The 27,680-nt window shown below is 45.3% G+C and overlaps 1 protein-coding gene across 3 annotated transcripts in view; it reads right to left on the bottom strand.

Annotated features, from left to right (window-relative positions):
• The window catches only part of nvl (nuclear VCP like), a 53,110-nt gene that overhangs the window by 4,208 nt on the left and 21,222 nt on the right, over window positions 1-27,680 (bottom strand). For all 3 annotated transcript variants that reach the window (XM_079842497.1, XM_079842498.1, XM_079842499.1), the window contains exons 11-21: window positions 25,567-25,684; window positions 25,342-25,486; window positions 16,324-16,501; window positions 13,743-13,964; window positions 10,792-10,896; window positions 9,315-9,377; window positions 6,244-6,363; window positions 4,827-4,926; window positions 3,499-3,605; window positions 3,334-3,410; window positions 1-46 (exon numbers count right to left, since the gene is read on the bottom strand). The exon at window positions 1-46 is cut by the window's left edge and continues 43 nt beyond it. In XM_079842497.1, the coding sequence (XP_079698623.1) occupies window positions 1-46; window positions 3,334-3,410; window positions 3,499-3,605; window positions 4,827-4,926; window positions 6,244-6,363; window positions 9,315-9,377; window positions 10,792-10,896; window positions 13,743-13,964; window positions 16,324-16,501; window positions 25,342-25,486; window positions 25,567-25,684 (1,281 nt within the window). The remainder of the gene's footprint in view (window positions 47-3,333; window positions 3,411-3,498; window positions 3,606-4,826; window positions 4,927-6,243; window positions 6,364-9,314; window positions 9,378-10,791; window positions 10,897-13,742; window positions 13,965-16,323; window positions 16,502-25,341; window positions 25,487-25,566; window positions 25,685-27,680) is intronic.

Below are 27,680 nucleotides of genomic sequence, written 5' to 3'. Positions count from 1 at the left end.
AGCGTTAACACTCGCCTCCCGCACCAGAGCCGTCAGATCCGCACCTCTGAAACACAACCCATCAAACACACTTCAGCTGTCAGAGAGCAGGAATGCCGGAGATCTCTGCGGCCGCATCGGTTTCAGCCCATGATTGGTCATTAGGGGCCAAGAGCCGAAGGTTGGAGGTCTATGGCAGTCCATTTAAAACCGACTGCAGGAAAGTTTTGACATTGGGCAATTTACACACCAATTTAGGAGTCTCTGAATCAATCCCTCTAGCGCCACCACCTGTCCAAAGTTGCACTCATGTTTATGCTAATAACTTTTGAACCGTAATGGTGCGTTCACACCGGACGCAAATAACGCGAAGTTGGACGCTTGAACATTGAGTTTACTCGCTTCATTCGCGCGTGACATTCTCTTCACGACAGACGTGATTCTCCTCATGGGCGGGGCTTCTGCCAGCGGCTCGTCTCGTTGAGAAATGGCTGACATGGGCTGTGTTTACACGTCTTTTTTGTTAAAATCTACTGTTAATGTGTGACTAAATGTAGTTTTAATAGTTTTTCAGGTGAGAATGTAGTTGTCTAAAGCTCAAATCTGTGGTTTGTAAAGAGAGCTCCTCTCTGAACATGTGATCTGGTGTGTGTGTATTGATCAAACATAAACTTGCATTTAACAAAAAGAGACTGGGTTGTGTTTCATGTCATTTAATGTTATCACAGTGATAATCATATTGTCTGAACCAGATATTAATATACAGATTTTCTCCTCATTGTTGTCACTACTAGAGCAAGCTCCTGATTGGTTAACGTGGCGCGAAATATCCGCCAAAGTTCAGATTTTTCAACTTGAGCGATTCGCGCGAATCACGCCGCAGAATGTTTATTCGCGTCTCTGCATTGACTTAACATGTAAATCACTCGCGCGAATCACGTCCGGTGTGAACGCACCATAAGGGCTAGGAACTAAATTCATGGCGGTTCGAATGCACCATGACATCATTTTGCGTCATAAAAATGTGTCCGCCATTTTGAATTTTCCAAAGAAAACACTTTTTCGACGACTCCTAGACGGTTTATCCAATTTTCACGAAAATTTGACCAGATCATCTTCAGACAATGCCTACTAAAAGTTATGGAATTCAAGTTGATTCATCAAAGTGTTTCCGAATAGTTTTAGGAGTTTTACGTAGCGCTTGTGACCATACGATAGACGTAAGGCTGTATCTCTGCAACGCTTTATCGTATTCTGACCAAACTTGGCACAGATCATCACAAGCATGACCTGAGGCCACATGCAGCGTTTCAGCACAGCGCTGATATGAAAATGTCTATTTTTGCTTCTGAACGGTTTGCCCAAAGATCATAAAAGTGGTCTCGTTAGATTTGGGGCGAGTCGAGTGATATTTTCCCATATCAGCCATTTTAAATTTAGTAGTAAAATGCTCTATTTTATGAACGCATCGTTACGGAATTTGATATGGGTCGATGAAAGACGATGTCCTGAAAGAGTCTGAATAGTATAACTTTGTATGTGGTTGACTTATTTTCATGTCCTCAGACTCCTGAATCCTTGCCGAGTCCAACGATACCAAACATGCTAGGTTTCGCCTTACGGTTTGTGCAACGTTGTGATTTAGCGCTTAAACAACTTTTGCGAATATTTTCGAAACCGTTAGTCCAATCGAGACGAAACCGCGGCAGGAAAATCGGAATCATAGCAGGTTGACTGAATGTCAAAGACCAAATGTTGAAATGTTGATAGTAAGTGCCAAAAAATTTAAATCAAAGTCGGGTGTGGGTTATTTTTTATATGCTTATAAACACAAATGTCTACAACTCCTAAATCAATCACATAAACGTCGCACACCTGTGTGTGATAGGTGCGTAGGAGAGCAGGACAAAAAAGTCCAATTATCAACCAATGCAAAAAGTCCCGCACACTATCAACTTGCAATTAAAAATGATTTATTTTATCATTGCAACGTTTCGATCTTTCAATCTTCCTCAGGCATGCCTAAAATTAGATTTTTTACTAAATTTGACATGATTATGTATGAGCGCACTCTGAGGACACATAAAATAAGTAGTGGGAATGCACCACTTGGTGGTGCTATAATTAAACAAAACATGAAACTGGCTCTATAGAACTCAACGTATTTATGGGTTTTCAACCTTTTTGCTTAAAATGTCTTGACTCATTGTCCCCAAAATTTTAATTTTTCTGGCTTCCATATTTTTTTCTGAACTCTGATTTAATGGTTAAATTAAATGTTAATCAACAAAAAGCATGTCTAATTAATTGAAATTATTAATCTCTATATAACATTTTCCTAAACCTGTAACAAAATATATATATTTTATTTAATATATTTGATCAGTATCAGCCAATAATTGTTCAATTGTAATAATCGGTCCGATACGAAGATTAGGGCCCTACATTTTTTTTATTAAAAAGTTAAAAGTTTTATTTTTCCCAAATTTCGTGTTTTCCATTTTAATGGTTTAATTAAATTAAGCAAATTAATTCCTAAGACTTTAACAACTTATAAAAATAAAAAAATTTATAGAGACATGAAATGTATTCTTTATTTTATTTAATAAAACAGGGGCAATCAAATGAAGGCATTAAACATAAAATATTAATTTAATCTTTTAGAATGTAAATCAAACAATAGTTAAACAATTCCTTTTATTTTTTGGCAGAGCAACTGTTGCACAACAATTAAAGTTTTCAATTAAAAGTAAAATAAAAAAATTGTGATCATTCCTTAAAGTTTTAATAATTTTATTGTTATTATTAAATTACTTTATATTAAAGCCGATAAATTATGGACTAATTATTAATCAGTTTTCACCTAGAAAAAAAGCAGACTTCAGAATTGCAATTTGCCTCAGGAATGTAAAATTAATTTAGAATGTTTTAACTGGCTCAAAGTTAGCTACATTTAGGGAAAAGAAAGATCTAGATGTTTCCTTGTTTTCTACAGTTAAGGTTTTAAAGTAAGAGCAGTTGTCCACTGTATTTGTTTGCCTTTTGTTTTTGTAATAAGGCTCAGAAATTATGATATCAAGATTTAGATTTATTGACCAATATATCAGTCATCGGCTTCCTAATATAAAGAATTATCGGTTATTGATATCGGCCAAAATGTCCATATCGGTGCATCCCTAATGAAAGTCAAAATCTACTAAACAAAAACATAATCTGGAGTTTGTTACAATAGACGATGCGTAACAACGTCATCAATAAAACAAACTAAAGCAACCTCGAAACACATCACAATTCCCAAATTGAAATTGCACAAACTTATGAGAAAGCATTTCGATCTCTCAGATCGTTACTCACGTAAAACTCTCACAGCGTGCATCATGGGCAATCTCCTCAAGGCTGACATCTGGATCTAGATGAGGTTTGGTGCCACCCTAAAACATGAAAGAGTTCATAAATGCAAAGATTACCCATATCACACCATTACAGTGGCTCTACTGTGTTTGGCTAAATGACGTTTACCTTCGTAATGGTGATTAATATGGCGTGTCTGTCTGCGGCGGGCGGCAATCCCACGTACAGAGTTTTGTCCAGTCGTCCTGGTCTGAGCACAGCCGGATCAATAATATCTACAAACAGCCATCAAGTCATACACACATTAAAAACACACGTCGCAATGCTATCACAAATAGGGTTGGGTATCGTTTGGGTTTTTTTCGATTCCGGTGCCAAACCGATACTTTTAAAATGGTTCCGGTGCCTAAACGGTTCCTGAACCGATACTTTTTTTAAAAAAAATGTTAAAGGCCACAAAACGAGGTGGATGACATTAAATGGCTTTTTATTTACTTATTTATTTAAATTGAACCATTTATTAAAAGTTTGATGTATACTTAAATGTATGAGTATAAATAAATACAAAACACAATTTACAAATTATAATTGACTTATTTACAAATTCACAGTAAAACCTAAGCCACCTAACCCAACTACAGCAAGCCTAATATAACTCTAAATAACAGTTTAGTCGTCTGTATTCTTGCTCTGCTACAAACCAGCTTCGAGCTTCAGCTTTATTTTGAAATATGATCATATTCTCTGGCTAAATATTTTAGAACGCATCGCCTTAATGTTTCCATGGCGACGCGTCATGTTTCTCACATGACACACAGCGGCCGCAATAGCGCTGACAGCTCCGCTGTATCGGGTTTATTTAGCTTTTTCTTTTTATTCAAAATATTCACAAACTTCTTAACTGTGTCACAAACTATCTGATGTTCAAATGTGTGAGTGAATGTGTGTTAGTTGATCTATAAAGCGCAATGGGCGGCGCCATGTTAGTTTGCGCCTCAGAATCGGATCTGTCGGATTTACAACACTTGAGTTCATTCTCGTCTCACGAAATACATGAAAGTAAGTGACCAGTGAACTGGAGGAAGAATAGAGTAAACTATATAGTTACTGTAAAATGTGCATGTATCTGATGTGAATAAAACATGTAACGTTAGTCAAATTATAACCGTCTGAAAGGATTGTCATCGCCGCTTTCATAGACATCAGTGTGTGTTTTTTGCTAGTACTTATGAGCATTTAAATGTCTGAAACCTGAAATAATCATGATGTGGTTGAAAACACTGAATAGTTGTCATGAGATGTGATATGACGAGCGCTGAGCGTGTGTCTCTGGCTCAGCCAAAGCGCAAAATCACGTTTGAATTTTGGCACCGAAATGAGGAACCGAAATCTGCGTTCTGATTCGGTCCGGTACACACCGGTTATATAAGTACCGGTGCCATATTGGAACCGGATTTCGGTACCCAACCCTAATCATAAACATCCCTCTTGATTACCTGGTCTGTTGGTGGCAGCCATCATGAACACCTGCCTGCGGTTCTCCATGCCGTCCATCTCGGTGAGCAGCTGGTTCACCACCCGAACACTGGCTCCTGACTGACAGCACACACACACACACACACACACCTGATCACCAACTTCACAACTCATCATCACATCTAACTAGCGTTTATTTGGTACTATAACTAGTAGTAAAGAAGAGATGATCGGTTCATGTGCCGCCCTACAGTGATCAGTAGTGTTGTAGTACTCCAGACTGGACCATTTAAGACCATTTTTTGATGGACTTGGTCTCGGACTTAGAGGACTCGGGATTTGATCTCAAGACCACACCTGCAAGGATATCACTAAATTGTCTGATATGACATCATTAATGTTATTTGATGTAAAAACTTACAGCTTAAAATGCGATCAATAACTTCTTTGTAATGTGATTTATTTTGTCGCTGTTCTGTCGGGTTCAAAATCAATGCAGCATTGTCTCAAAAATGCCCAAAATTAATATAAATGCCCACAAAATTCTGAGATTTCATTTTTTTCATATAAAATAGAATATAGTTACACAATATCGCAAGAGCAAGAGAGCTGTTTTCATGAATATAACCGTGATTGCAAATGATATTGATTTATACAAACGTTCAATAAACAAGAAGTTCATATTTAATGACATTTTAAACTGTCTTTGCTAATTTGCAGTGTTTCGTTATTAAATTAATCGGCTGCTTTGAACAAACCGGTTGAATAAAGGGTTCCATGACTGTTCAATAATGTTAATGTTTTAATGTTAAATAAATCTGGACATTTTTTATGCAGGTGTAATTGTACCAGTTCAGATGCAACTTCTGTGCCATGAGTTTTATTGTTAGTGATTTGATTGGTTACAGCGCTATAGTGTCTTACTATTCTAATTGTATTTATTCATTAAATATAAGTCATATCTCAGACAAGGCTTGGTCTTGTCTTGGTCTCAACCCCTCAAAGTCTTGGTCTTATCTTGGTCTCAACCCCTCAAAGTCTTGGTCTTGACTTGGTCTCAACCCCTCAAAATCTTGGTCTTGTCTTGGTCTCAACCCCTCAAAGTCTTGGTCTTGTCTTGGTCTCAACCCCTCAAAGTCTTGGTCTTGACTTGGTCTCAACCCCTCAAAGTCTTGGTCTTGTCTTGGTCTCAACCCCTCAAAATCTTGGTCTTGTCTTGGTCTCAACCCCTCAAAGTCTTGGTCTTGTCTTGGTCTCAACCCCTCAAAGTCTTGGTCTTGACTTGGTCTCGGTTTAGGTGGTCTTGACTTCAACACTAGTGATCGGTTCCGCCTGTTGACCTGTTGTAGTTTAGGTTGTGGTGTGAAACCGACACTGACAGACTCAGAACGCACCATCGGATCAGCGCTGATGTTTCTGGTGTGGTCGTGCTCTCACCTCATGCTCTGAGCGGCGAGGACAAAGAGCATCGATCTCATCGAAAAAGATGACGCAGGGCGCCGAGTTACGGCCTCTCTGGAAGACCTGGCGGACGGCTCGCTCGCTCTCACCCACATACTGCAAACACACACCACACAACACACCTGATGAAGGAACATGTCTGTGTCATGACGGAAATATAGAGAAGTTAGAATCATTAAGATTTTTTTTTTGCATTGTGACATTATTTTAATGACAATCAAGCACCTCACTCTGCAAATTTCCAATACCGTTTAATGCAAAACGTCTCATTCTCATGAGACTGAAAAACAGCTTTACTGTAATGCAAAAAAAGACAATTATACACCAATCAGGCATAGTGAACTGAATAACACTTATGATCTCTGTTAGTGGGTGGGATATATTCGGCAGCAAGTGAACATTTTGTCCTCAGAGTTGATGTGTTAGAAGCAGGAGAAATGGGCAAGAGTAAGGATTTGAGCGAGTTTGACAAGGGCCAGATTGTGACGGGTCAGAGCATCCGGTCTGCAGTGGTCAGTCTCTATCAAAAGTGCTCAGAGGAAGGGCCAGTGGAGAACCGGCCACAGGGTCATGGAGGACCAGTGGAGAACCGGCCACAGGGTCATAGAGGACCAGTGGAGAACCGGCCACAGGGTCATGGAGGACCAGTGGAGAACCGGCCACAGGGTCATGGAGGACCAGTGGGGAACCGGCCACAGGGTCATGGAGGACCAGTGGGGAACCGGCCACAGGGTCATGAAGGACCAGTGGAGAACCGGCCACAGGGTCATGGAAGACCAGTGGAGAACCGGCCACAGGGTCATGAAGGACCAGTGGAGAACCGGCCACAGGGTCATGGAGGACCAGTGGAGAACCGGCCACAGGGTCATGGAGGACCAGTGGAGAACCGGCCACAGGGTCATGAAGGACCAGTGGAGAACCGGCCACAGGGTCATGAAGGACCAGTGGAGAACCGGCCACAGGGTCATGAAGGACCAGTGGAGAACCAGCCACAGGGTCATGGAGGACCAGTGGAGAACCGGCCACAGGGTCATGGAAGACCAGTGGAGAACCGGCCACAGGGTCATGAAGGACCAGTGGAGAACCGGCCACAGGGTCATGAAAGACCAGTGGAGAACCGGCCACAGGGTCATGGAGGACCAGTGGAGAACCGGCCACAGGGTCATGAAGGACCAGTGGAGAACCGGCCACAGGGTCATGGAGGACCAGTGGAGAACCGGCCACAGGGTCATGAAGGACCAGTGGAGAACTGGCCACAGGGTCATGGAGGACCAGTGGAGAACCGGGGTCAGGGTCATGAAGAACCAGTGGAGAACCGGCGTCAGGGTCATGAAGAACCAGTGGAGAACCGGCGTCAGGGTCATGAAGGACCAGTGGAGAACTGGCCACAGGGTCATGGAGGACCAGTGGAGAACCGGGGTCAGGGTCATGAAGAACCAGTGGAGAACCGGCCACAGGGTCATGAAGGACCAGTGGAGAACCGGCCACAGGGTCATGAAGGACCAGTGGAGAACCGGCCACAGGGTCATGAAGGACCAGTGGAGAACCGGCCACAGGGTCATGAAGGACCAGTGGAGAACCGGCCACAGGGTCATGGAGGACCAGTGGAGAACCGGGGTCAGGGTCATGAAGAACCAGTGGAGAACCGGCCACAGGGTCATGAAGAACCAGTGGAGAACCGGCCACAGGGTCATGAAGAACCAGTGGAGAACCGGCCACAGGGTCATGGAGGACCAGTGGAGAACCGGCCACAGGGTCATGAAGGACCAGTGGAGAACCAGCCACAGGGTCATGGAGGACCAGTGGAGAACCGGCCACAGGGTCATGGAAGACCAGTGGAGAACCGGCCACAGGGTCATGAAGGACCAGTGGAGAACCAGCCACAGGGTCATGGAGGACCAGTGGAGAACCGGCCACAGGGTCATGGAAGACCAGTGGAGAACCGGCCACAGGGTCATGAAGGACCAGTGGAGAACCGGCCACAGGGTCATGGAGGACCAGTGGAGAACCGGCCACAGGGTCATGGAGGACCAGTGGAGAACCGGCCACAGGGTCATGGAGGACCAGTGGAGAACCGGCCACAGGGTCATGGAGGACCAGTGGAGAACCGGCCACAGGGTCATGAAGGACCAGTGGAGAACCGGCCACAGGGTCATGGAGGACCAGTGGAGAACCGGCCACAGGGTCATGGAGGACCAGTGGAGAACCGGCCACAGGGTCATGGAGGACCAGTGGAGAACCGGCCACAGGGTCATGGAGGACCAGTGGAGAACCGGCCACAGGGTCATGAAGGACCAGTGGAGAACCGGCCACAGGGTCATGAAAGACCAGTGGAGAACCGGCCACAGGGTCATGGAGGACCAGTGGAGAACCGGCCACAGGGTCATGAAGGACCAGTGGAGAACCGGCCACAGGGTCATGGAGTGTGTGTGCGTGGCTTACCTGGGGAACACATGGCACCAGGTGCATTATGGGAAGAAGGCGTGGCGGCGGAGGCAGTGATGCTTTGGGCAATGTTCTGCTGGGAAACCTTGGGTCCTCCATCATGTGGATGTGACTTTGACACGCTCCACCTACCTAAGCATTGTTGAGCCCATGTCCAGCCTTTCATGGGAACGGTATTCCCTGTGGCTGTGGCTCTTTCAGCAGATAATGCGCCGCCACAAAGCACAAATGCTTCAGGAATGCTTTGAGGAGCACAACGAGTTTGAGTCCAAACCTCAATCCAATCGAGCATGTGTGGGATGTGCTGAACAAACAAGTCCACCTCGCAACTTACAGGACTTAAAGGATCTGCTGCTAACATCTTGGTGCCAGATACCACAGCACACCTTCAGGGACCACACAATATTAGGTCATAATGTTATACCTTATCTGGGTAGTATTTATTGTGCCTGTTTAGTTTTTAATATAAAATGTACTCAGGTTTTATTCAGCATATGACTATTTTGATTTTGTGCTGAAATGTGACCTGTACATCTTGAATAGTGCACACAGATGGACGATACAATGCCCTGAGAGTCATGTCATGTTTTCTGTGATCTCACCATATTCAGCAGCTCTGGACCCTTGACCGAGATGAAGTTCAAGCCGGACTCATTAGCAACAGCCTGTAATGAGACAGAGAGACTGATGATGGAAGTGTATAACAACTAGACATGTGCCGGTAAACGGGAACACGATATACCGCAATAATGAACATGCACAATATTGTTATCGTGGGCACTTCAAAATACTGTGAATAATTATTTCTTACGAATTATTCAGATTTTTAGAATGCATTTTAAGAATACTTTACCCATCAACCGTTTAAAATGAACAACACGTCATATTCGCTACGGTGCTCATCACATAACCAAATACTTAATACTTAAAGACTAAAGGCCAGTCATTTTCAAACTTAAACATTTTATATTTTAATCTGGACTAAATGACATGCCCTAGATATTGTTTGAATATGTTCTGACTGTTGTTCAGTCACACACTTTACAATAAGACTCTATTATTTAACATTAGTTCATTCATTAACAAACTGACAATGAAAAATACTTCTAAAACGTGTATTAATCTTAGTTAAATGTACATTTCAGCCAAATAATAACACATTAAAAGCAAAGTAGAAAGTAGCACTTATCTCTCACTGCAGTGTGAACAAGTGTCATAGCAGCGGCGAGAGAATGCACAGAGTAACGCCATCCCATCATCAACACACTCAGATGTGTCTAATATGATCAACAGAGCTGCGTTACCTCACACTCATGAGCGGAGGAGCGGAAGTGGCATTCATTCATTATGCAACTCATTATGCAGGCTATTATGTTCTATTGTTCTCTCAGGTGATTCTCATCATTATTCATTAGATATCACGCCTCCTCGCATACTGGCTTTGCGAAGAAAAACTGTCTTACACATTTTAAATCAGTGTATTGTTTTATGTGAATGAGTAGGCTCAATGATTCTCACATCAGTTTGAAGCAAAAACTCTAGGAAAATACACCCATTCGTCAAAAGTCTTGTGGACGCATATCTATTGTGTGTTTTGAGGCCTTCATTTTAAAACAATTTTTTTTGTTTTCTCAAAAACCATGCATAAAGCATGTACATACATGTTGCTCACATATTATGGAAGCCCAGTTTGTGCTGAACATTAACATTTGCCAGTCATGTGTTTATAAGCATCTGAAAAAAACACAATGTCACAGCATGTCGAAACTTCTAAAGGGCCCCAAAACCGCTCAGACTCCAGAGGGTTAAATAAATGCTTTGTTTATAATGAGGATTTTAAGCTCTAAAACCTGCAGGATGTTTTAATGGTATAAAACTTCTAATATGTCAAAAGATCAAGGCAAATTTGATTTCTCATGTCCTGACCGCTTTAAAGCAGCGCTCTAGTGCTTGTCACAGTTGGTAAGGACAAAAACACTCATTAACCACATGGCAGAGGCAACTTTTATCGCATGACTTGAATCGGTTATGACGAGAAATGAGGAAAAATAAAGCGGAATGAAATGAAAGCTCACACACTTTGGCTAAGAGGGTCTTTCCACAGCCGGGCGGTCCGGCGAGCAGAACTCCAGCTGGAGCGCTGAGACCCAGAGCCCTGAAATGCTCCGGGTTATGGATGGGGGCCTGGGAACATACAAACACAGCCATTAGACCTGGCCTTCATCTTCATCATCATCATCATCATCACCTCTCTTTAGTAGCAGCGTCAGGAGAAACCAATGAGTTTGTTGAACAAGACAAAACACACATCAACTCTGAACTAAGAACATGAGCCGATATTCAAGTCAAGTCAAGTCAACTTTATTTATATAGCGCTTTTAATAATGTAGATTGTTTCAAAGCAGCTTCACAGTGTTAAACAGGAAAATAATGCAGCATAATTTTATTCAGCTGTATAGCCATTCTGGAGAAAACGCTGATGTCATCAGTTCATTTCAATTACTAATCAATTACAATCACCAGTACTAACTCTGATAGAAAATCAGCAAATTCTTTGATAAAGTCTGTATTATGCCCAGGTGGCCTGTATACAGTAGCTAACACAAATGTTGAACGGGTTTTATCATGTACACTACATAGCGTTACATAAAGCACCAAAACTTTGAAGGAATTATGTTTGAAACTAGACTTCTGAGTAATACTGAAGATATTATTATAAATTACAGCAACCCCTCCCCCTTTACCTTTCAGACGCGGCTCATGTTTATAACAATAATCTTCAGGGGTGGACTCATTTAAAGTAATGTAGTCGTCATGTTTTAGCCAGGTTTCTGTCAAACAGAGCACATCTAGATTATTATCTGTAATAATATCATTAACAATAAGCGCTTTTGGGGAAAGGGATCTAATATTCAGCAACCCAAGCTTTATCAATTGTTCATCTGTATTATATCTGTTGTTTATTTGTTGGACGTCAATTAAATTTTTACTGTTGAATGGTTTTGATGTTTTTTTGTATTTACTCATTCGGGGAACAGACACAGTCTCTATATGATAATATCTAGGTGAAAGAGTCTCTATGTGCTGGGATTTATCTGACTCCGGTAACGTGAGACAGCTAGCAGACGGTCGGTTTAGCCAGTTTGTCTGCTTCCTGATCTGGGGCCTCATTTATAAAACTTTGCGTAGGATTTGCGTCAGAAGTGGCGTACGGATGAAACATAGGACGTGCGTACGCACAGAAATATTCGGATTTATAAAACCGTGCGCACGCACATCCTACGCAGTTTCCCCTTAATAAATTACAATCAATTCTAAATGTAGCGCAGCTTTTGCGGCTTCATGTCACGCCCATAGTTGCCCATAAATAGTCCGTGAAACGCCCACAAGTTAATATTCATAATTTGCGAAATCATGGCAAATACAGAGAGGAAATCAAAAAAACGTAACTTCACTCAATGTGAAGTAGAAATTATCGTTGGCGAGGTGGAAAAGAGGAGAAAAGTGTTGTTTGGAGGGCACAGTGTGGGCATTACTAATGCCAAAAAGGAACTTGAGTGGCAAAAGGTTGCAGACGCCGTAAATGCTGTAGCCTCACAACCTCGGACCGTGGCCGAAAAAAAAAGAAATGGTCGGACATCAAAGTCGAGGCAAAAATGCGTCTAGCGCTCCATCAGAGTGTGTCTGCCACGGGTGGGGAAAGGGAACCGGAGCTGAGCCTCTTGATGAGAGACTGGCGGCAATTATTGGGGAATCCCTGTTAATCCCTATCCCTATTATCTACGTGGAAATGGGAAATAGTTCAGTGCAAATGTAATTTCTTGCAGCTTTCTGAATGGTTGAGACATACGTCAGTTATTTTATCGAAAATAAAACAAACTAAAGGCATTTGCATGAATACCTTGATTCCGTAGCTGATGAAGAAATTTTTACTATGAAAACAACTTTCCCCAGTGGACAATTAATACATCTATCTATCTATTTATCTATATATCTCCCTAATTATCTATCTATCTGTCTATCTTTGCATCTATATCTGCTCCGTCAGACGGACACATTGACGAGAATATCAGTTTTGTACATTATTTTGTTCTGTTTACCATATTATTTATGAGGATGAATTGCATAACATGCTAATATTGTTGCAGAACATATTTCACTTTTTTTTTTTTTTTTGCATTTCTGTTGTAATTTTCGTTTGATTTTGTTTGTTTTACACTGCAGATCGATCAAACGGGTGTTTGTGTAGGCTGTTAATTGTAATACTTGCTTTGTGAAGTCTTCAAGTTATTTATGAGAGGCAGTATTGCCATTTCTTTTACACAACGGACTACAGTTTCACACACTTTCACGTGTTTCTTCATCTGCCGACTGTGTCGCCATTTCTCATTTCACCCGTTTTTGTGCGTATGCCTGGGTCAGAGCTTGGTGAAGGACCGCACATTTTCCCGTCAAGTTTGCTTTTTATAAATACCAATTACTGCATAGAGAGCGGTGTACGCCTTCTTTTGTGCGTACGCAACGTTTATAAATGAGGCCCCTGGGCCCTAGTGGGTCAAGGTTTAACTCTAAGACTATGTACCAAATTACTAGAGAGAAGAGTGGAACCACTCCAGGAGGGATGGATGCCATCCTTCTTCAACAGGTCAGGTCTGCCCCAAAAGCTTTTCCAATTGTCTATGAACCCTATGTTATTTTACGGACACCACTTAGACAACCAGCCATTGAGTGATGATAGTCTGCTAACTATTTCATCACTCCTTTTAACGGGGAGCGGTCCAGAACAAAAAACAGCCTCTGACATCGTACTAGCGAGTTCACACACCTCTTTAATGTTAATTTGGTGATCTCCGACTGGCGAAGTCGAACATCATTAGTGCGGACGTGAATAATAATCTTAGAGAATTTACGATTAGCTTTAGCCAGTCGGTTTAGCCAGTTTGTCTGCTTCCTGACCTGGGCCCTAGTGAGTCAAGTCTTCTAGTCTAGTCTAGTGAGTCTTCTAGAAGATGAAGGAGACACTGCAGTACCATGATGGCCATGTTGAGCTCCTCGCGGATGTCCTGCAGGGCGCCCACGTCTTCCCAGGTCACGTCCGGGACGGTGGCGAATCCCTCACGCTTGGCGGACGGCTGGACTCTGGATAACGACGACTGGAAGTCTGACATGACGACACAGAGTCCAGAAAGCTGCTCCTCGCTCAGGGACTCGTTCTTCTTGATCAATGCCAGCAGCTGCTCCAGCTCACCTTTCTGTCAGGAACATCACATGTTTTGTGTTTAATTGTGATGTCTTACCATTTCAAACTGCTAAATATTTAACCCTCTGGGCCTGGGGGTCTTCGGTCATTTAAATTAAATGTTAGCTTCAAATCGTAGCTTCATCGGAATGGTCCGAAACTTGGTGTCTTTATTGGTACTTGGTATATGAACACACAAAAAATTGGGGACAGGATGTGAAAAGTCTAAGTGGTCGTAAAAAAAATAGTCACACTCAGGACCTTCGGGTCAAAAATGACCCCCATAGGAAATGAATGGGAAATTGGCAAAAATATGAAAATACAGAGGTTTTTTTGTCCATACAATCTACAAATCAGCCAGGATGCAGAAAAAAAGGACTCAACAGTGAAGATCTCTAAAACATCAAGAGTGTAAAACAGACAAAAAAAACTCACACACACACAAAAACACAATTAGCTTTTGGAATGGCACGCGTTAATTTGTGTGTGCGTGTGTTTTTGTGTGTATAAGTGTGTGTGTGTGTGTGTGTGTGTATTTTTGTCTGTTTTGCACTCTTGATGTTTTAGAGATTCACCCCTTTACTGTTCAGTCCTTTTATCTGCATCCTGGCTGATTTGTAAATTGTATGCAGAAAAAAACTAATTTCCCATTCATTTCCTATGGGGGTCATTTTTGACCCGAAGGTCCTGAATGTGACTTTTTTTTTTTACGACCACTTAGACTTTTCAAATCCTGTCCCCAATTTTTTTGAGTGTTCATATACCAATTACCAATAAAGTCACCAAGTTTCGGACCATTCCGATGAAACTACTTTTACATTTTTTTAAGATCCACTATAGTGGTAAAAATGTGCTATTGTGTGATAAAAATGCTCAATGTGTCCACCGGATGGCACCGATCTCATTTAAAAAATTGCTTTCATGAGGCCTAGGCTCGACTCTAAAATGAAATACAGCTTTTATAAAAAAAATTATATATATATATAAATTTTTTAATTATATTCAATGGGAAAAATGGGTCATAATTATTGCATAAATATTCATTATTAATCATAAAATTATCTCAAAACACCAAAAAAGAAAAGAAAAAATATTATTGAACAAAAATATATTTCTTTAATTTTACTCAAATCTTTTTTTATCTTAATCCCGCCCTCTGGGTAATTTTTGACCTGAAGGTTCTGAGTGTGACCCATAAATGAAGAACCCCAGAGGGTTAAAGGACCCATTACAAAGTGTGTTTGTGCTCCACTAGAGCAGGTTTTCCTGCTTGAGTGTTGATTATCTCCTCATATTCTCCATTGTTGCGGCTCCTCTCTTCCCAGTCTGTCAGTAACGCTCTGTTTACTTCCTGTCTCTATGAAGCCCCTCCTTCTGAAAAGCACACTGTGCTCTGATTGGTCGGCTGGAGCGGTGTGTTGTGAATGATCAAGTGGAAAATGTCCCGCCCCTTACCATAACCGGCAGTTTCAACACACGACTAACTCAACCAGGCCCCGCCCCTTTATTCTGCGTATTAATTATTATAAAGATGAGCTGATACTCCATAACATTTCCGACACACGCTCTAAGCGCTAGACCAATCACCACACCCTGGGGCCGGCTGACCAATCAGAGCAGACTGTGCTTTAAAGAAGGTGGGTTTTAAAGAAACACTCTAAAAAATGCTGGGTTAAAAATAACCCAAGTTGGGTTGAAAATGGACTAACCCAGTAATTGGGTTGTTTTAACTCAGCAATTGGGTTGTTTTAAGTCAAGTCAAGTCAATTATATTTATATAGCGCTTTTAACAATGCAGATTGTTTCAAAGCAGCTTCACAGTGTTAAACAGGAAAATAATGCTATCATTTTATTCAGCCGTCTAGCCATTCTGGAAAAAACACTGATGTCTTTTCAATTATCATACAGTGACAGTGTGGGTTTTAGATCAGTAATTTAGTTTATATGGTTAATTTAGTTTAATAATTAGATTTATTTCGATATTTAGTTGAAATATTTAGAAAAATTTAGTGTCCCCAACTGAGCACGCCAAGCCAGAGGCAACAGTGGCAAGGAAACCAAAACCCCATTAGGAGCAGAATGGAGAAAAATAAACCTTGGGAGAAACTAGGCTCAGTCGGGGTGCCAAATCTCTTCTTAACCCAGCGGTCGGGTTAAATGGTTGCTTAAAACAACCCAATTGCTGGGTTAGTCCATTTTCAACCCAACTTGGGTTATTTTTAACCCAGCATTTTTTACAGTGTAAAAAAGAGCGTTCAGACAGAGGGGGAAAACAGCTGTGGCAATGAAAAAGAAAAATGATGAGTTGGCCGCCATTTTGAGGTGCATTAAGCGGAGGGGCGTTGGCGAGGGAAGGTAAGGCGTTGGCGTACCGGTGGACTGCCGTCTTCACTGCTGGACTTCAGCAGGATTCTGTTGACCGTGGTCATGGCCGCCTCGCGACACAGCGCCATTAAATCTGCGCCCACATAACCTGGTGTGAGACGCGCCAGCGCTCTGAAGTCAAAACCCTCCGGCAACCTGATCTTCCGACAGAGCGTCTTCAGGATCCTGGGATGGGGAAAAATGAGGATACATTCACATTTCCATACAGCAACACTAAAGAAAACTGCATTTCAAAATATGACGTTTTAACATAGATATTAGTGGGCCACAACCGGGGCTGGGAGGGTCACTTCTAAAGTACATTCCCTTACAGTTACACACGACTTTCAGAGCATCTTCATTCAACGTTAATACAACGTTATGATGTCAAAAACTCTTTAAAAGGTCCCATGGCATGGCATTTTTCTATTATTTTATAATGTTTCCTGAGGTGTACTTATATTGTTAGTATGATTTTTACATCATAAAATGTCATAATTTAGAAATAAAAGGCATTTTTTCAATACTGATGTTTGCCCTGTGGCTGAATGCCCTGTTACAAGAGGCGTGTCTGCTGTGAGACTTCAGTAAAAACGCCCACTGTTGTGATTGGCTGACAGGGGGGAGGGGGCGTGATTTAACGAGGTCTACCAGGCACGAGCTGCTGCCAGAGATACGGATGGACCTGGGTTCACTTCACATCAGTTCTGTCAGTCTCAGATCAGTGAACTGTTGTAGTTACAGCATATACTTCAGGTTATTAGTCTATTTCTAGTCGGAGGGACTGTCACTCATGTCAGAAAGTTAGTAACTTTAGTAAATTATGGATCAGTGCTGACTGGAGACACGAACCATTTAGAACGATTCAGTCCGATTTGGTGAACTGATTCGGTTCACTAAAAAGAACCGGATCAAATGAAAGATCTTTCGTGAACCGGACATCACTAATGTACCAGAGACTGAGCTCAGCGATTGCTAACAAAGTTATTTATAGTAATTACTGAGTTATGAGAGCGCTGTCAGTCAGCGCGAGTTTATTGTGTTTGTATTTGAGAGTTCTGAATAAACACGAGTCCCAGTCACACCGAGTCCGTCTTCATCATTATTACCAACTTTGTAACACATGCTAAGTACCATTACAGCTTTCGAGATGAATGAGTTACGAGTAAGTGTTGATTATAGCATTATTTTTAGATATGTTCCAATCATATGAAAAGCGTCAGTGACGCGCATTGAGTACACAGCGCAAACAAAGACACAACAGCAGTAATCGAATGTAATCCAGTTCATTGTGGGAATAGCTGGCTAGCCTAGCCGTACACCCTCACACTTACCCCCCTTCTGCTTAATCTCGCGCCGCGTAAGGCGCCTCTGCTGTGGGCCAGATGCAGTACTGGGGGTCGGGGATGTTGAAGATGCAGCACTGGGGGTCGGGGATGTTGAAGATGCAGCACTGGGGGTCAGGGATGTTGAAGATGCAGCACTGGGGGTCGGGGATGTTGAAGATGCAGTACTGGGGGTCGGGGATGTTGAAGATGCAGTACTGGGGGTCGGGGATGTTGAAGATGCAGCACTGGGGGTCGGGGATGTTGAAGATGCAGCACTGGGGGTCGGGGATGTTGAAGATGCAGTACTGGGGGTCAGGGATGTTGAAGATGCAGCACTGGGGGTCGGGGATGTTGAAGATGCAGTACTGGGGGTCGGGGATGTTGAAGATGCAGTACTGGGGGTCGGGGATGTTGAAGATGCAGTACTGGGGGTCAGGGATGTTGAAGATGCAGTACTGGGGGTCGGGGATGTTGAAGATGCAGTACTGGGGGTCGGGGATGCTGAAGATGCAGCACTGGGGGTCGGGGATGCTGAAGATGCAGTACTGGGGGTCGGGGATGCTGAAGATGCAGCACTGGGGGTCGGGGATGCTGAAGATGCAGTACTGGGGGTCGGGGATGTTGAAGATGTAGTACTGGGGGTCGGGGATGTTGAAGATGCAGCACTGGGGGTCGGGGATGTTGAAGATGCAGTACTGGGGGTCGGGGATGTTGAAGATGCAGTACTGGGGGTCGGGGATGTTGAAGATGCAGTACTGGGGGTCAGGGATGTTGAAGATGCAGTACTGGGGGTCAGGGATGTTGAAGATGCAGTACTGGGGGTCGGGGATGTTGAAGATGCAGTACTGGGGGTCGGGGATGCTGAAGATGCAGCACTGGGGGTCGGGGATGCTGAAGATGCAGTACTGGGGGTCGGGGATGCTGAAGATGCAGCACTGGGGGTCGGGGATGCTGAAGATGCAGCACTGGGGGTCGGGGATGTTGAAGATGCAGCACTGGGGGTCGGGGATGTTGAAGATGCAGCACTGGGGGTCGGGGATGCTGAAGATGCAGCACTGGGGGTCGGGGATGTTGAAGATGCAGTACTGGGGGTCGGGGATGTTGAAGATGCAGCACTGGGGGTCGGGGATGCTGAAGATGCAGCACTGGGGGTCGGGGATGTTGAAGATGCAGCACTGGGGGTCGGGGATGTTGAAGATGCAGTACTGGGGGTCGGGGATGTTGAAGATGCAGCACTGGGGGTCGGGGATGCTGAAGATGCAGCACTGGGGGTCGGGGATGTTGAAGATGCAGCACTGGGGGTCGGGGATGCTGAAGATGCAGCACTGGGGGTCGGGGATGTTGAAGATGCAGTACTGGGGGTCGGGGATGTTGAAGATGCAGTACTGGGGGTCGGGGATGTTGAAGATGCAGTACTGGGGGTCGGGGATGCTGAAGATGCAGCACTGGGGGTCGGGGATGCTGAAGATGCAGCACTGGGGGTCGGGGATGTTGAAGATGCAGCACTGGGGGTCGGGGATGCTGAAGATGCAGCACTGGGGGTCGGGGATGTTGAAGATGCAGTACTGGGGGTCGGGGATGTTGAAGATGCAGCACTGGGGGTCGGGGATGCTGAAGATGCAGCACTGGGGGTCGGGGATGCTGAAGATGCAGCACTGGGGGTCGGGGATGCTGAAGATGCAGCACTGGGGGTCGGGGATGTTGAAGATGCAGCACTGGGGGTCGGGGATGCTGAAGATGCAGCACTGGGGGTCGGGGATGTTGAAGATGCAGTACTGGGGGTCGGGGATGTTGAAGATGCAGTACTGGGGGTCGGGGATGTTGAAGATGCAGTACTGGGGGTCGGGGATGCTGAAGATGCAGCACTGGGGGTCGGGGATGTTGAAGATGCAGTACTGGGGGTCGGGGATGCTGAAGATGCAGCACTGGGGGTCGGGGATGCTGAAGATGCAGTACTGGGGGTCGGGGATGTTGAAGATGCAGTACTGGGGGTCGGGGATGTTGAAGATGCAGTACTGGGGGTCGGGGATGTTGAAGATGCAGCACTGGGGGTCGGGGATGTTGAAGATGCAGCACTGGGGGTCGGGGATGTTGAAGATGCAGCACTGGGGGTCAGGGATGTTGAAGATGCAGCACTGGGGGTCGGGGATGTTGAAGATGCAGCACTGGGGGTCGGGGATGCTGAAGATGCAGTACTGGGGGTCGGGGATGTTGAAGATGCAGCACTGGGGGTCGGGGATGCTGAAGATGCAGCACTGGGGGTCGGGGATGCTGAAGATGCAGTACTGGGGGTCGGGGATGTTGAAGATGCAGTACTGGGGGTCGGGGATGTTGAAGATGCAGTACTGGGGGTCGGGGATGCTGAAGATGCAGCACTGGGGGTCGGGGATGCTGAAGATGCAGTACTGGGGGTCGGGGATGTTGAAGATGCAGTACTGGGGGTCGGTGATGTTGAAGATGCAGTACTGGGGGTCGGTGATGTTGAAGATGCAGTACTGGGGGTCGGGGATGCTGAAGATGCAGCACTGGGGGTCGGGGATGTTGAAGATGCAGTACTGGGGGTCGGGGATGCTGAAGATGCAGCACTGGGGGTCGGGGATGCTGAAGATGCAGTACTGGGGGTCGGTGATGTTGAAGATGCAGTACTGGGGGTCGGTGATGTTGAAGATGCAGTACTGGGGGTCGGGGATGTTGAAGATGCAGCACTGGGGGTCGGGGATGTTGAAGATGCAGTACTGGGGGTCGGGGATGTTGAAGATGCAGCACTGGGGGTCGGGGATGTTGAAGATGCAGTACTGGGGGTCAGGGATGTTGAAGATGCAGTACTGGGGGTCGGGGATGCTGAAGATGCAGCACTGGGGGTCGGGGATGCTGAAGATGCAGTACTGGGGGTCGGTGATGTTGAAGATGCAGTACTGGGGGTCGGTGATGTTGAAGATGCAGTACTGGGGGTCGGGGATGTTGAAGATGCAGCACTGGGGGTCGGGGATGCTGAAGATGCAGTACTGGGGGTCGGGGATGCTGAAGATGCAGTACTGGGGGTCGGGGATGTTGAAGATGCAGTACTGGGGGTCGGGGATGTTGAAGATGCAGCACTGGGGGTCGGGGATGTTGAAGATGCAGCACTGGGGGTCGGGGATGCTGAAGATGCAGTACTGGGGGTCGGGGATGTTGAAGATGCAGTACTGGGGGTCGGTGATGTTGAAGATGCAGTACTGGGGGTCGGTGATGTTGAAGATGCAGTACTGGGGGTCGGGGATGCTGAAGATGCAGCACTGGGGGTCGGGGATGTTGAAGATGCAGCACTGGGGGTCGGGGATGTTGAAGATGCAGTACTGGGGGTCGGGGATGTTGAAGATGCAGCACTGGGGGTCGGGGATGCTGTAGATGCAGCACTGGGGGTCGTGGATGCTGAAGATGCAGTACTGGGGGTCGGGGATGTTGAAGATGCAGTACTGGGGGTCGGGGATGTTGAAGATGCAGTACTGGGGGTCGGGGATGTTGAAGATGCAGTACTGGGGGTCAGGGATGTTGAAGATGCAGCACTGGGGGTCAGGGATGTTGAAGATGCAGCACTGGGGGTCGGGATGCTGAAGATGCAGCACTGGGGGTCGGGGATGCTGAAGATGCAGTACTGGGGGTCGGGATGCTGAAGATGCAGTACTGGGGGTCGGGGATGTTGAAGATGCAGCACTGGGGGTCGGGGATGCTGAAGATGCAGTACTGGGGGTCGGGATGCTGAAGATGCAGCACTGGGGGTCGGGGATGTTGAAGATGCAGCACTGGGGGTCGGGGATGTTGAAGATGCAGCACTGGGGGTCGGGGATGCTGAAGATGCAGTACTGGGGGTCGGGATGCTGAAGATGCAGTACTGGGGGTCGGGATGTTGAAGATGCAGTACTGGGGGTCGGGGATGTTGAAGATGCAGCACTGGGGGTCGGGGATGCTGAAGATGCAGTACTGGGGGTCGGGGATGTTGAAGATGCAGTACTGGGGGTCGGGGATGTTGAAGATGCAGCACTGGGGGTCGGGGATGCTGAAGATGCAGTACTGGGGGTCGGGGATGTTGAAGATGCAGTACTGGGGGTCGGGGATGTTGAAGATGCAGCACTGGGGGTCGGGGATGTTGAAGATGCAGTACTGGGGGTCGGGGATGCTGAAGATGCAGTACTGGGGGTCGGGGATGCTGAAGATGCAGTACTGGGGGTCGGGGATGTTGAAGATGCAGTACTGGGGGTCGGGATGCTGAAGATGCAGTACTGGGGGTCGGGATGCTGAAGATGCAGTACTGGGGGTCGGGGATGTTGAAGATGCAGTACTGGGGGTCGGGATGCTGAAGATGCAGTACTGGGGGTCGGGATGCTGAAGATGCAGTACTGGGGGTCGGGATGCTGAAGATGCAGTACTGGGGGTCGGGATGCTGAAGATGCAGTACTGGGGGTCGGGGATGTTGAAGATGCAGTACTGGGGGTCGGGGATGCTGAAGATGCAGTACTGGGGGTCGGGGATGTTGAAGGCCAACCGGTCAGTGCAGCCCGAGCTTCGGCGTGCGTGAGGTTTATCTCTAAAGAGATGTGAGTCTGCTGATGTTGAGCAGAAACTCATGACTGTATGCACATTTTAGAACAGATAGACGCGACGAGGACGTACAAAAACACTGAGAAAACACGAAAACACCGTTCTGTCTGGAGAGAGAGAAGCCGCTGCGTGTGCACGAATAATAATTAATTAGCTACACATCAGAAATCACTGATCGCAGATCAGAAGGAACTGAAAAAAGACTTCTGTTTTCAATTGTACATCCAAACACTGAGAAACTGCCAGCGTTCACTCGTTCACAAGCCATGATCTCTCAAGCGTTTGCGTGAGCGTGCCAGATTCTCTGGGTGGAGGAAAGGGAGGAAACCGTTCCTGCTTGGACGTCAAACCAGGAGACTTCAGGATTGGCTCGTCTGGCCTGTCATTTTCTCAAAGGCAGAGAAAGACAGCCAGAGCTCGGGTTTACACCGATCAACATTTCTATCCACTTGGGGACAATATTCAGGCTAGGGGAACTCATATTAATGTTGAAATACCTCATAAAATGAAAATTTCATGCCATGGGACCTTTAAGTCAAACTATTGCAATCCAGAAAGTACTTTCATTTTTTTTTACAAAATGTAACTGTAGTGGGCATAACTTTGTTTTTTGACTTAAGGCCTGTACACACCGGGACGAATATCGCACGCGCTTATCGCCAGCGTTTTTCGTGACGTTTTTCATGACGTCTTGAGTGTTCACACCCAAGCGATTTCCACTGGCGATGCGCCGAGTGAACGTGCACATTCAGTGGATGATGGAGCTCCCGTACACAAGGTGGCGCTGCGGCACTTTATGCTCCTGACACTCGCTTGTCACACAGAAGAAGAAGAGAGACAGTATTTACGTGCTTGCCAAAACCACAGATATATTATGTCTATGGCCAAAACCATTCACACACTTTTTGCTAACTGGCAAGCAGCATTAGCTGTTCATCTGGTTCCGGTTCCGGTTCCGGTTCCGCCTAACGATTCCGGTTCCGATTCCGGTTCCATTAAAATTATTAAACAAATAGTGGTAAAGGAAAAAGGCACAATACGCAACTCAAACAATCCATTTTGTGTTTATTACTTGCTCTAAAATTAATTTACAGGTTGGCAATGTCAAAAAAGTCCTGTACTGTACATATATTACAGTATTAATTAAGCCATTCTTGCAACAATTTTTTTTTCAAATAAACACCTCTGAAATTGTCTTATTACATTTTATCTCTCTGTCTCTGAATAAAACCAAGTTATAAATTATATTTATTAGTTATATTTATTAATTAGTTGTATATTAATTTAATAGTAATTCAGTTATTCAGTGAACTTGTAAATAATAAATTGCAATTCAGCATTACAAAGGTAGCCTAATTGTGCCTAAACGCTTACCTAAACCATGGTCACTCAACGGTTGACATATATATATATATTAGTCCTTTCACTATAAATCTGGTATAAGCCTGTGGCGCTCTGTGCTGTAGCAAATGTTTTGTCAAATTGCTAGTGCAGCCTCCTTTGCATGTTATTAACTTTTCACATGTGTTACATTTTGCTTCATTATCATTCATTCTTTGGAAATTAATCCATGCTTGTGAGTTTCTCTTCGCCATGCTGGTGGTCAACGAGAAAATATCTGACGCAAAACCATAAATATGTAGCGCGAGGGCTTTCAGGCTGAACTGCTGCACTCCTGGAAGCGGCAGGCAACGTCATTAATATTCATGATGAGGTGAGCCAGGGTTGCCAGGTTTTCACAACAAAACCCGCACAATTGCACAATCGCTTCAACCCGCGGACATGAAACACAGCCCGCGGCAACAGTGATGAAGTAGCCCAATTCTGTGGGAAAACCACGGACTTGGCAACACTGGCTGTCACTCGCTATTAAAGGGTTAGTTCACCCAAAAATGTAAATTGTGTCATTAATGACTGACCCTCATGTGGTTGGACACCCGTCAGACCTCCGTTCATCTTCAGACACAAATGAAGATATTTTAGTGTAAATCTGATGCTCTGAAAGGCCTCCATTGGCTCAACTTTACACTCTCAAGACCCTTAAAAGACACTAAAGACTAAAGTTACAAAGTCCATCTCACTACAGCGGCTCTACAATAACTTTATGAAGACGAGAATAGTTTCTGTGCGCAAAAAAACCCTAAATAACGACTTACATAGTGATGACGATTTCAAAACAAAGCATCATTAAGATTCGAAGCGTTATGAATCACTGAGTCGAATGATGATTCGGATCGCGTGTCAAACCGCCAAACTGCTGAAATTTGGCGATTCAAACCACTGAATCGACTCAGTGATTCATAACGCTCTGAACCGCTGAATCGACTGACTGATTCATAACGCTCTGAACTGCTGAATCGACTCAGTGAATCATAACGCTCTGAACCGCTCTGAACCGCTGAATCGACTCAGTGATTCATAACGCTCTGAACCGCTGAATCGACTGACTGATTCATAACCCTCTGAACTGCTGAATCGACTCAGTGAATCATAACGCTCTGAACCGCTGAATCGACTCAGTGAATCATAACGCTCTGAACCGCTGAATCGACTCAGTGAATCATAACGCTCTGAACCGCTGAATCGACTCACTGATTCATAACGCTTTGAAGCTTCATGATGCCGTGTTTTGAAATAGTCATCACTATATAAGTCGTTATTTAGGGTTTTTTTGCGCACAGAAACTATTCTCGTCTTCATAAAGTTATTGTAGAGCCGCTGTAGTGAGATGGACTTTGTAACTTTAGTCTTTAGTGTCTTTTAAGGGTCTTGAGAGTGTAAAGTTGAGCCAATGGAGGCCTTTCAGAGCATCAGATTTACACTAAAATATCTTCATTTGTGTCTGAAGATGAACGGAGGTCTGACGGGTGTCCAACCACATGAGGCTCAGTCATTAATGACACAATTTACAGTTTTGGGTGAACTAACCCTTTAAAGGATACGCTTCCAGCGCTTCGCACACACATTGCACCAGAACCGTTTTCGGAACCGAAACTTAGGAATTTCACGCGGTTCTGGTATTTCGGTTCTGCATAAGAACCGGTTCTCGGTTCCCAACCCTATCCGTTACTCCCCAAGCCTGGCCACAGCGGATTCAGCGGGTCAGTGAGACACACGTACTTCAGTCTCGCGCCCTCATCAGGGATCCCCAGACAGATCTCTCGGTCAAACCGGCCGGCTCGACGCAGGGCCGGATCCAACGAGTCCGGACGGTTAGTGGCTCCAATGACCAACACCTGAGCTGGCTCCGATAATGAATTCAGGTCTAAAGACAACCAGAAACGACAGGAATAAAACACTGTGAATGAAAGCATCAGTCAGTCTGCTTCCGAACACCACACACACCATCCATGCAGGTGAGCAGCTGAGCAACGATCCGTCTCTCCATGTCTTTGGAGGCGGTCTCTCGTTTCGGAGTGATGGCGTCGATCTCATCGATGAACAGGAGACAGGGAGCGCTGCTCTACAGGAGCAGAGAACACACACAATTAAACAAGCGGAGACCAAGGGACGTGTTCATTTCGTTGACAAATCATTTTCGACGACTACCTTTTTTCACTGACGAGAACGAGACGAAAACTCAATAAAAACTAGTGTTGGATGACAAAAACTATGAGGAAAATCTACTGTCATGTTCCTCAGCAGATAAAGCGAGAGGAGAATAGTGAGGTTAGTGAGGGTGGATTAGGGCAGAGATGGGGTCAGAACTGATGATCTGTGTCTCAGATGAGCACATTTGATCTGAGCTGATCTAACCTCTGGAAAACACACGATCTACAGGCTCACACACACACAATCCAGCTCCAGAGCGGCTCAATCAATCACACACACACACACACACACACACACACACACACACACACACACACACACACACACCCCCAATCCAACTCCAGAGCGGCTCAATCAATAACACACACACACACACACACCCAATCCAGCTCCAGAGCGGCTCAATCAATCACACACACACACACACACACACACACACACACACCCCCAATCCAACTCCAGAGCGGCTCAATCAATAACACACACACACACACACACACACACACACAATCCAGCTCCAGAGCGGCTCAATCAATAACACACACACACACACAAGCACCCCCAATCCAGCTCCAGAGCGGCTCAATCAATAACACACACACACACACCCACACCCCCAATCCAGCTCCAGAGCGGCTCAATCAATAACACACACACACACACACACACACACACCCCCCCAATCCAGCTCCAGAGCGGCTCAATCAATAACACACACACACACACACACACACACACACACACACACACACACACACACACACCCCCAATCCAGCTCCAGAGCGGCTCAATCAATAACACACACACACACACCCCCCCAATCCAGCTCCAGAGCGGCTCAATCAATAACACACACACACACCCCCCCAATCCAGCTCCAGAGCGGCTCAATCAATAACACACACACACACACCCCCCCAATCCAGCTCCAGAGCGGCTCAATCAATAACACACACACACACACACACACACCCCCCCAATCCAGCTCCAGAGCGGCTCAATCCATAACACACACACACACACACACACCCCCCCAATCCAGCTCCAGAGCGGCTCAATCCATAACACACATTTATGCCAGACCAGTGTTTATGAACTAATGCTGATGAATAATGAGTGTTTACTTTACGATGTTTATATAGTAATATGTTTTAGATAGTGCTGTCAGTTAAACGCGTTATTAACGACGTTAACGCAAACCTATTTTAACGGCGTCAATTTTTTTATCGCGAGATTAACGTTCTTTTTGGTCTAACAAACTTTGTAGTTTTTTCACATGCTGTTGCAACAACTAGTAACGTTAGAAAAACTACAACACCACTCCGGATGTAGCTAGACCGGAAACAAAACATCAGGCACGCTGCGGCTGCCCGCACTCGTTTGGGCCATTAAAAGAGTAGACGTGGATGGCAAGCGTGAGACGCCGAAATGAGAAACGTATTAAGCCATGGTTTAACTCAGGGGTCTTCAACTAAAAGTGCTTGTCTTGAGCGCTGCTTTCTGCTCTGGTGGTGCATTCACACCGGACGCGAATGAAGCGTTTTGCGCGAGTGATTTAAGTCAATGCAAAGACGCAAATAGACATTCTGCGGCGCGGATTAAGCGGTGTGCATGTCGCGTCATTCGCGTCCGGTGTGAACGCACCATCAGTCTCTTCTTCACTGCATGCTTGACCGCGCGTCTGGGTCTGAACGTAGTAACAGTGAGCATTGCAACGTTAACTGTTTCATTAGCCTACGTCAAAAGGCTTCGCGGTCCGGATTTGGACCGGAGTCCGCTAGTTGGCGACCCCTGGTTTAACTGCACTATAGGCGGAGTCCTAGTTTACCTTGCATGTGCACTTTGTAATTTAATTTTGTATCACCCTGTTTTGATCCCTTAGAAAGGGCTGTTGAAGGGGCTGTTTG

Source organism: Gobio gobio (assembly GCF_949357685.1).
Source record: "Gobio gobio genome assembly, chromosome: 18".
NCBI classification, from domain to species: Eukaryota; Metazoa; Chordata; class Actinopteri; order Cypriniformes; family Gobionidae; genus Gobio; species Gobio gobio.
The sequence above is the reverse complement of the archived record's forward strand: the minus strand, read 5'-3'. Positions and strand labels throughout refer to the sequence as shown.